Source organism: Lepidochelys kempii, chromosome 3 (genome assembly GCF_965140265.1).
Source record: "Lepidochelys kempii isolate rLepKem1 chromosome 3, rLepKem1.hap2, whole genome shotgun sequence".
Lineage (NCBI taxonomy): Eukaryota > Metazoa > Chordata > Testudines > Cheloniidae > Lepidochelys > Lepidochelys kempii.
Window position 1 is genome coordinate 146692040 of NC_133258.1, and position 11046 is coordinate 146703085.

At 39.5% G+C, this 11046-nt stretch overlaps 1 protein-coding gene across 2 annotated transcripts in view; it reads left to right on the top strand.

The window, feature by feature from the left end:
• The window catches only part of TTC27 (tetratricopeptide repeat domain 27), a 185134-nt gene extending 179571 nt beyond the window's left edge, over positions 1–5563 (top strand). For both annotated transcript variants that reach the window (XM_073338420.1, XM_073338421.1), the window contains 2 exons: positions 1569–1669; positions 4885–5563. In XM_073338420.1, the coding sequence (XP_073194521.1) occupies positions 1569–1669; positions 4885–5007 (224 nt within the window). In that variant the 3' untranslated portion in view covers positions 5008–5563. The remainder of the gene's footprint in view (positions 1–1568; positions 1670–4884) is intronic.
• Positions 5564–11046: the final 5483 nt, after the last annotated feature.

Here is an 11046-nt window from a genome sequence, read left to right on the forward strand (position 1 = left end):
AACAGTGCCTTCATTCACTCAATGTCTGTGGTGCCCTGACCTTCTGTCTGCAGAGGACGAGATCATTCAGGAAGTCCCCTAGACTCTTTATCGTTATAGTAGAAAGGATTAAGGGGCAAGCAATCTCTGCTCAAAGGATTTCTAAGTGGATTTCAGGATGCATTACACTCAGCTATCTGTTGTTGGGATTGCCTCCCTCTCCCTTGGTGAGTAACTTCTCTTCCCAGTACACCTTGGTGCAAGACTCTGCGATGGATGCCCTGTTCAGCATAGCTGTTCTCCATTCCACGGTTTTATCATCTTCCTTCTCACTATGTTCTGCTTGTTAATCACTCTCAGTGGAATACAATAGGGGCCATCACTCGAAGAAGATGAGGTTACTAACCTGTAACTGGAGGTTCTTCAAGATGTGTGGTCCCTATCTGTATTCCAATCCCACCCTCCTTCCCCTCTGCTGTGGATTTCTTGGTTCGCAGTGGAGAAGGAACTGAGAGTGCGGTTGTTCTACCCTGCCCTTTATCGCCTTGGATGTAACCCTGAGGTGGAGCAAGGGCACATGTGCAGACCAGCAGACACTACTACTTTCAAAATCTCCAGCTCCAGATGTATGGCATATGCATATAAGCCTCAGTAGAATACAAATAGGGACCACATATCTTGAAGAATCTCCAGTTACAGGGAAGTAGCCTCCTCTTGTAAAGATGAGGTATTGTCAGAGACTGTGGTGTCAAAAGAAGAGGTGCTGGAATATATTGAAAAATTAAGGAGTATCAGTTGCCAATTAAGCATCATATAGTACATCCAAGAATTCTGAAAGAACTTAAGAATGAGGTGGTTGAGCTGTTAATGAAAATGTCCAATCTTATTAAAATTAGCTTCTATCCTGGAGTATAGTAAATGCATCTATTTTTAACAGACTACATGGGGTGATAGTGAGAATTATAGACCAATAAGCCTTACAACAGTGCTGGGTAAATTGGCTTAAATGGTAATTACAAATTTAAAAAAATAGAAATAGAATTATATAGGATCTGGATGATCTTGGCATGATGGGAACTAACCAACACGGCTTCTGCGAAGTAAAATCATACCTCAGTAATCCCTCAGAATTCTCTGAATGTGCCAAAAAAATCAGCACACCCATATAGACATCTGTGCACCAGTGAAGTGTGTGGTGTGGTGTGGTGTGTTTTCTCTTGGAGAAATATGAGATCAGGGTTAAGGTTTTGCTTTATAGTGCAGTCTTAAGGAATGTGGTGTATACATAGTGTATGTGTTGGAGGTATATGGCACTTTTTTTTATAGAGCAGTAGGGTCTGTCAATACAAGTAGTGAGAATGACTTGTGAAGGAATCCTAAAATATACCTTAACTGAACATATTCTTGTTTACGCTTTTGTTTTCTCCTTAAGCAAACTTACTATTTTTAATCAAGTTTTCTCTTTGTGGGATATTATGTTCCAAATGTTTTATGACAGCTGTTCAGTGTTCTGATTAACTGTTGGATTTATACCTACAGGCTATCATTATGGTGTTTAATGTTTTTCCCCCTTTTGCTTTGACTTTTAGTGGCAATAAAGTGCAGTAAAAACAAATCTGATCACCAGGGAGCTTTGCAGATACTTTCTTCAGCTCGACTCAACCTGCGTGGCTTGTCATCCAAAGCAAAGGTGAGACTGGTTTAGAAATATCTCAAAGGAAAAGTCTCTATGACTTTATCTTTAGTTCTGATCTCTCAGCCCACCTCCTAAATAGAAGACATTTATAGATCAGATAATGCCCATGAATCACACTACATCATAGAGGGATGCTCATTTCTGCTTAATTAAGGGTCACTATTATAAGCCAAATTTTTCTCTCCCCATCTTTGCCTAAACCAAACCAATCATCCTAAAATTTCGCAGGCCAATTCTTAGCTCAGGTTAGAATTTTATTGGAAAATGTCACGCAAACTGGCACAGGTGGTTTGGAAGGTTGGAAGACTTCAGAAATGGAGTTATGTTTCACTTCTGGGTTATTTTCCATATGTGGATGGCCATGAGAAGAATGCCAGGCAGGAAACCATTCTGGGAGCAGGGGTTGTGGGAGACCGTCTGAGAAGCAATGGGCTCCAACTCTGCACGGATTGCAAAATCTGCCAGAATTATTGCAACTCAGCATTATTGAATTTTTTTTTAAATTCCTAGGCAAAATATTTTAAACTGTAGTTAGGTATAAACAAACATAACACTAAGCATTTTTGAAAATGCCATAAAAATGTGATAATTCAAAAATAAAATTGAAAATTTGTAGCTATGCAGTCATCCTTAATTCTGTCCCTGTACAACCATCAACATTCTATCTTTTACTCTTCCTTCCCTTCACAGTGTAAGGTGTACTCATTCTTTAATTAAGGCCTGCTCCTGAATATATTTTTGTTGAATAAAAATTAATGTTCCTATCTGATTTTAAGATCGCTTCATCCTGTGTCTGTACTTAGCGTGTGTGAATTACAGAGCATAGGTTTTATATACATGTATATACATTTACAAACTTGGCTAAACTTGGTTCTTACCATTTAAGGACTGTAATTTAAGGATCTGAGCCTAGGAAGTTTGTATCGCTAGATATGCTGACTCCATGACTAATGACATTTGTTTAAATGCTGACTTCAGTACCTCTTGGGAATACTGGGAAATTATTGCCGTTTGTGTGTTCTGTTTTGATTCAGTAAGTAGTAAAGGACTGTATGTATGTCTTTTCTTTAGACTAAGTATGACTCTTGAAAGGAGGCAGGAGTCCCTGGCATGAATGATGTAAACACAAGTCCAGGTGGTTTAAATCATACTGTATGGTGCAATCTTTGGAAGATTAAGAATCAGAGTCTAGTAAAATCTGTTCTTAATTCCGAAAGTTACTGATGAAATGAACTTGTATGTTCCTGGCAGATAAGGGTGTCTAAGTTTCTGACAATTGTAAGAGAAGTGAAATGGGCAGAGATTAAGTTGTTTGGGTGATCTGAACTGATTTTTCTGTATGTTCCAATTTTTTGTCTTAAATTTTAAACGTCACATTGCACTAAGAAAGATTTTTGTGTTTTGTTTTTTGTTTAAATACTACCCCCCTTCAAAAGTTTCGATTTATATGTCTGCTCAGCAGTAACTCCAGTATAGCCATTTTTTCACCTGGTTCTTGTCTTTAGTTTGAGGACTCAGTGTTTGGGGGGGATTTTGAACAAAGTACTTTTCTTTCAAGGTACTGAGAATGATCTTAGGTGTTAGACTAGTGACTTGTTCTTCAGAAGAAGAGAGAGAGCGGAGAAAATAATTAAAGATCAAATGCTAAAGCTTCCTGACCATACAGGTGATATGAACAGATCAGCACAGTTTCTTTTAAAGTAAATCATGCATATCTAGTTGATTAGTCTAACTGACTAGTTCTTTAACAATGTTAAGAAAGTAGCAGATTTTTAAAAAAAAAGTCAGTGTAATGTCAGTAATTCTGAGCCAGTGTAAATTGACTACCTGCATTACACAGGAAGGACCTAACTTGCCTGCCAAATTCCTAGTTTGAGTTTGCTAGGCTGAGTGTCCAAAAAAATCATGTGTAGTTTTTAAAATGAGCAAATCTATATTTCTGTAAGAAGGAGTTCTTTGTTCAGTGGCAAAGCATTCGTGAAGCAAGTTGGTGACTTGTTAGCTCTCCATAGCATACTTTTGTTTATATGTCAATCTTATTTTCTTATATTTTGATGGTGGTGGTGACGTATATATCCCATAGCAATCCTTATGCCCTTGGTTAGTTTTTATCCTATCTAAATTTAGGCTTCGTTCTGTCTTTTAGTCATTGAGTTTGACAAAGTGAATTACTCTACACACTTCCTTTGGATCAAAAACATGGAATTTATGGCCAGATTTCCCTTTTGATCACCAGCATGACATTTATTCTGCCACCCATATTCATGCTAAGTGGTACCTCACTCCTCAAATAGTCCCATGCATTTCAATGAGACTAACTTGAGGAAAGCAACATAACTACGGATGGCAGAAGCTGGCTGTCGGGTAGCATTGTCTTTTAGTGGGTAATACAAAGGAGTGATTCAGGAAGTCTTGAGATGTAATCCCAGTTTTACTACTAACATGTTGTATCGCTTTAGGCAAATCATTTAACCTCTCTGCCTCACTTTTCCTATATGTAAAGGAAGGATTACAGTATTTTACAGGATTTGTCGACACTGAAGTTTTAAAAATATAAACCACTGTATAAGTGCTTAGCATTATTATTACACTTCAGCGTCTTGTTTTCTGTTGATTGAGTTAATTATTGACAGATGCCTGCAGCCACCCACTCATGTTCTGACATCAAATGTTACAACATGTTTATTTTGGCAATCTGGAACAAATGATATATAGTATAACATACAAGAAAAAATGACAGTCAGTTAAAATACAGAACTACTTTTACTTTACCAAACAGATCAGTCCACACAACAGTGTTGTGTGAACTGTGGTGTGAAGGGAGAGTCTGATCCTGTTTACTGAGATTAATGGCAAAACGTCTTAAGATTTTAATAGGGGCAGGAGTGGGCCTTAACAGAAACCCAGCTTTCCTGGGCGGACTGGAGAATGTCAGGCGGACTGAAAAGGAAACATGCTCTGAGTCTGAGAAGAGAATGATAGTCATTCACTTCTATGTGTGCCTTCTGTTTGTTCACCACAAAGTGGCATTGGTGGGTCAAGTTAAGATGAGGGAGATGACCATGGATGCGAAAAAAAGAGAGAGATCAGAGGTCACGATATGCAAATTGGGGACTTTAATTCTGTTTGTAGGATGATCTCACTGCATCTAGTTTCGATTATGATGACTGTAAATATAGTTAAATATTGTTTTTGTCTTTATTATGCAGCAACTTTTTGCAGATGCAACAAGCAGTGAGGTTTCCAGTGAATTAGTTGATGAAGTAACAGCTATGGACAGCATGATTGCTGAACTGCAAGAAATGAGCAACCAACTGAGGAATCAGTGCTGAGATAAAAATAAGATTTCCTGGAAGGAAGACAATGATGACATGCTTTATTTGCTCCAGTTTCTGCTGATGAAATTGCAACTGTAACACATAACACAAATTTGTAATAAATATTTTCCTGTACAACACTGATGTCCTCACAGTCAGATGCCCTGAGCTTCTAAACTGTTTTTAAGGTCATGTCTACTAAATCTCTTAAAATTGTGTGTCTGCTTCTGTGGGCCTGGGTTTTCTGGAATAAAACCAATCGTATTTATAAAGCATTTATTTAGGATTAGTTCTGCCTGAGTGCATTATATAATTGGCTCCAGGACATAGCTGTACACTGCTGCAGATTGGAGAGAGTGAGAAATCCCAGTGATGATATAGCATAGGATGAAATGCAAAACGATTTAGATCTTGTCTTAATTGGGAAAAAAGGAAAGGTGAGAAATAGGAAAAATTCTAGTTGGTTACATTTTTTTATTTTCTGTGTTCTCAAGCAAATGTCATGTTATCCAAGTAGCTGCATACTTGCAAGGTGAATATTTAATGAAAAGTTATTAAATGAAAAATATAGTGATGGACATAGCAGTATTCAGCTTGCTTCATTAAAAGTATAGGCCACGAGACATGTAGGGAGACTTGAGACTCAATCACCAGTTGGTTCGTTGTTGTTGTTGTTGTTGTTTGGGGGGCGGGGGTTATTTTTTAAGAATATCTACCTTTTGGTACAATCTGGTTTATTCCAAAAGAAGAAAAAAATGCTTTTTAGAATTATTTTTGAGTCCTAGCACTAAATCTTCTCTGGAAGGAAAGTTTTAGCACTATCAAGGAAGGTGTGAAATCCATCCGAGGCAGGGGAATCTCCCAAGTTCTCCTTTCTATGTGGTGGCAGATTTTAAACAAGAACCATCCCACCATCAGCTTGAACACGTGTTTCTTAGATTTAGCTGTCTTGATTTTCAAAATAAATAATAATGTCCACTGATTCTGTGTGGCATACACATTTTTAACAAAAAGTTGAAGATGTGCAGCATGAGCTCATTTAGCAGTCTGGGAGTAAATCCTCATTATCTTCCATTTACACACATCTATCTAGCCCTTAAATAACAGTGGAAGTAATAAAGGTAAAATTTGTGCATAAATAAATATTAGTATTCTGTAATTAGGGTTTAACTACCCTTCTCCATTGATTGTTTTTACTACAACTATTTCTTCACTTGATGTGGCCACATGTAAGGGTCCTCCTCTCTTCTAATGCAGCCTGTAGTGTTCCATCCCCACCCCAATCACTTTGCAGACATCCTCCATTGCACAGAACATTGACAGCTTTGACTGTGTCCCTGACTGATTCTGTGTCTGGCCTCTTCTCTAATAATAAGTACATCATGGAAGACTTCACAGAGGTCATGGAGACTAAAGCTACCTTCAGTCTGAGATATCTGACTTCTGTACTCCTCAATCCAGCAACATTTGACTCAGAATCTCAAGAGGAGACAGTTGCCAATTAGGGCAGAGACAACTCAATCCCTGCAAGAACTTCAGTTTTCCCCCATTTCACAATGGAAAACTTCCTAGTATGGCATGAGGACTGCCTCCCCTACCCAGACAGTCCTAAATTTGGGTATTTTCACTGAAGCCTGCCCCTCACAAGCCCAAGACTACTGCAGCCTCATGAATTACTGGTGATTCTGTGGCCCCAGTGAATCCTCCTGATGAGTAAATGATGAGCTTTGGTGCCAGAAAGCTTGCCAAACCTGTCTTAGATTGGATACTGAGGTGGCTGGGTATACTCCCATTTCCAGGATAAAAGGTGACTTTTAACACAAAGGAATACCAGCCTGCTCTGCTTTTAAACTCCTGCCTCTCCTCTTCTGTGATTCTGTGTTAGAGCATGATAAGGGAAATATCAGATAGCTTATTGGGACAGCTAACATGGACTGTCTCAGTACTCTAAACTTGGAAGAGACTTTTGCTCAAATGTTGAGGAGCAGCAAAATTAATTAATCCCATGTAAACAAACAATTATTCAAATTGTACGATCTCCCAAAGTGTGCTGGACACTTCCCAAACAGGGGGATGACACTGTCTCTGCACTAAAGGGGTTAAAATGTAAAAAGAGACATACAAAGGGAATGGGAAATGGATAGAGAAGGAACCAGCAACAGTGGTCAGGGCAATTGTGAAATATCTACTTATTGGTTTCATGTTTCTGTTTTTAAATATAAACTAACACCAGCTTCTTTGTAGTTATTACTAGTTCCTATGACAAATCTCAATTACTTTTCATTTTAAACATTTCTCTTTAAACCCAGTTTAGCTATCCCGTTGCCCATGATCTCTCCAATCCACATGAACCAGGCTGTGAATGCAACCTTTTCAAACGGGGTCCTCTACAGCGCCCTCCTAAGAATCTTCCCTCCTAGCTCTGCACAAATCCCCAGTGTGCAGGGAGATGAGAATCCAAAACAGTCAATCCTGATGTAAAAAGATAGTGGAGGCCCCTCACATCTGGCCTGCCAATTAGTACTTGTCATTAGTTGATCTCCTGGTGAAGAATGTAAATGAGGTGTTCATGACGATTCTTTTAAATCTGTTGGCTGCCTGTAATACTAGTGATGGAACATGACTAGAGACCCTAGCAGCAGTAGGTGAAGTTGCTCTTTTCTAAAAGATCCCAGAGGGTAGTTTTGGGCAATTGCTCATCTTCCCAGAGGGTTCTGTCATGCAGGATTCCCCAGAACTCCATTCTGTTAACCCTCTTGTTCAAAAGGTTACATAGGCCTATTAGTTTGTGATAAATATGGACTACAGCATGTTCCATATGCAAATAATTCTCTTCTCCATATCCATCTCATCCAACGCTGCTCGCTCAGTCAAGCAATTTACGAGAGTATAATAGAAGACTGGTGCATAAGATGGGGAAAAACAAGCAAGACACGAGTTTCTGGATGCCCAGATAAACATGGAGCCATCGTTACTGCTTTTATTTGCACACAGCAAAAAGCTGTGACCTTTCCTTTTGAATGTGGACCTTGGCACCCTTACCAGGGCTTTATCGTCTCCAGGATGGATCATTTCTATGTGAGTCTACACATTAAAACCATTTAGAAATTGTAGCTGGTGCAGAATTCACTGACTCACTTGTTACGCAGTGTTTCACACAAAAAGCACACTACACCTGTAATCTGCACTAGCTGCCTTCAGTTCTGAGTGAGACTTAATATGTTGATTCTGATCCAGTTTGGGTTCTGGTTGTGTTAGAGACCCACCTCTATCCTTGTAGGATGCCAGCACAGTTATTATCCGGTAAGTGATCAAGATAACTCACTAGTGGCAGGGCGTTCTTGACTCTGGAACTCACCTCCAACCTTGGTCTGCTCTCGAACAGCTAATCTGTTGTGAGGCTTTATTTGCAGGGGGTGTCCTGCATAAAGTTATGGAGGATCTGCAGGGTAGGGAGGACAGTTTATCACATTGATCAAGAGATTTTTTTTTCAGGTCATTAACCTCATAAGGTTCAAAGCTACATTATCAACTGCTGGAAATGGCCCACCTTGATTATCACTACAAAAGGCCCCCCCTCCCCTCCCCCGCTCTCCTGCTGGTAATAGCTCACCTTACCTGATCACTCTTGTTACAGTCTGTATGGTAACACCCATTGTTTTATGTTCTCTGTGTATATAAAATCTCCCCACTGTATTTTCCACTGTATGCATCCAATGAAGTGAGCTGTAGCTCACGAAAGCTTATGCTCAAATAAATTCGTTAATCTCTAAGTACTCCTTTTCTTTTTAAGGGTGTACTGTATTTTTAATCAATGATACCTAGATTCTAGAACAGGTACTTTTATACATTTTTGCAACTGTGTGTGTTTATAGAGAAAACATTACAGTGTGGTGGTGGTCAGATTTTTTTGGGATGGATGCATTACTCATGACTAGCGAGGAATCTATAAGGATGGTGAAGCCACAAGTTAGTCAGGCAGGTCATCCCAAACAAATGCCACATCACATCATCTTACATTTTCTTTCCCCCACTTTTTTATCCCTCCACCCATAATACCAAGCTGCCTTAGTACCACATAGAGGCCTAAGAGTGGGGGTGGGAAAACTGAAATAGTTAAGACCTAAAATGGTGTGGGGTTTTGTATGGTAATAATTAGGACACATTTATAAAGTAAATTAAGGAAATATATGTACTTGGGTTACACCAAGGGCTCTATTTTCAGAATGAAATGTATTGATTTTGCTCTGCATTACTTTTTCCCTGAGAACATATAAACCAGATTTTTTTCCTCATGCATCTTTGCTCAGTCCTAGTCTCCACAGTGGATGTGAGATTGACTGAACCTATTGGTGGATAAGTGAAGCCAAGGAAACACACACCATTTACAGGCTAATATACACGTAAATTACATTTTTCTGAGTTTGTTTATCCAAATGTGAATAAAACTATGTCCCTTCAGGGCTAAATGCAAATGGAGCGGGAAAGAAAAAGCAGCTGGGTGACATACAACTTGTGTTTTCTGAACTTAAAAATAAACTGGAGCATAGATAGGAAAATCTTATTTTAAACAGGAAAACACTACTACCATGTGAATGGAATTGTTGTCAGTCGGATTACTCAGACTGGCTGCTGTGTGTTCCAAAAGCAATTTTTGAAAATAGATTGAGATAGAAAACCCTTTTTTTCTTTAAAATGTTTGTGTTTATGTCAGAGAGAGACAGGCTTGGTAGTCCTGGAGTTGTGAGGATAGTTGATCTTAAGGAGTGTAAATCCAGCAAAAGAAGCATTGCACCACAGAGACTGGAACACATGCTGTCCTGACTTTTCTAGAGTGCTCATAGCTACATGTTTAAAAGTGATTTTGTGTGCCCAACTAGAGATAGTTTAAAGGAGCCTGGATTTTAGAGAGAGAGTGCTCAGCAGTTCTGAAACATAAGATCCCTTCAAGATGTCTCAAGTTGAGTACCCAAAATCGCTATTTACATCTGAAACTTTAGGCCAAAATGGACCATCTAAATCAGTTAGTAGAAGGCAGTGGATCAAGAATTAGAAAATATTCATTATAGTTCCACAAGAAGAATTTTGCCTCATGAGCTGGAAGGTCCCTGAAGCACGAAGTGTGACTGCCTTAATTTTGAACTTCCTACTTTCTTTGTTTAGATCCTTAGTGTTTTCACACAGATTTTCTATTGGTTATCGTCTTTATTTTTTTTAACATACAAAAGCATTACAGTACTTTAAAAAAATCCTCAATAGCACAAATCGGTAAATAGACAAGTTGCTCTAATTTATATTTTAAAAAGTTAAATTTTCCACTGGTCTGAGTCCAAAGCTGCTTCACCTCACCTATGTAGCAACTATTATGATACAAACACTGACGCAGCTGACATCATATTCAATCTGAAGGACCTCTCAACAGGATGTAATGTTGCTGGGGGGGAGGGAATGGAAGTCAGGGTCGATAATCAGCAGAACATGAGCTCCCAGTGCGATGCTGTAGCCTAAAGGATGTGATCCTTGGGTACATAATCAGGGGAATCTTGAGGCGGAGTAGAGCGGTTATTTTACCTCTGTATATGGTATTGGTGCAGCCACTACTGGAATTCTGTGTCCAGTTCTGGTATCCCCAATTCAAGAAAGATTTTGATAAATTGGAGAGTTCAAGAAGAGCCATGAGAATGATTAAAAGATTAGAATATGCCTTACAGTGATAGACCAAGGAGCTCAATCTATTTACCTTAACAAAGAGAAGGTTAAGGGGCAACTTGATTCCAATCTGCATAGGCGCTGACTTCTGCTGGTGCCGGTGGGTGCTCGACACCCCTGCCCCACCCCCATTCCAACCACTTCCCCAAAGTCTCCACCCCTTCCCTGCCCCTATTCCAACCCCTTCCCCAAATCCCAGCCCCGCCTCTTTCCGGCCTCCTCCTCCCTCCCTCTCAGAGCTTGTTATGCCACGAAACAGCTGTTTCGCGGCGGCAAGCGCTGGAAGGACAAGGCAGAGGTGAAGTGAGCTGCAGCAGTGCAGGGAGCTTGGCCACTGGTGGGTGG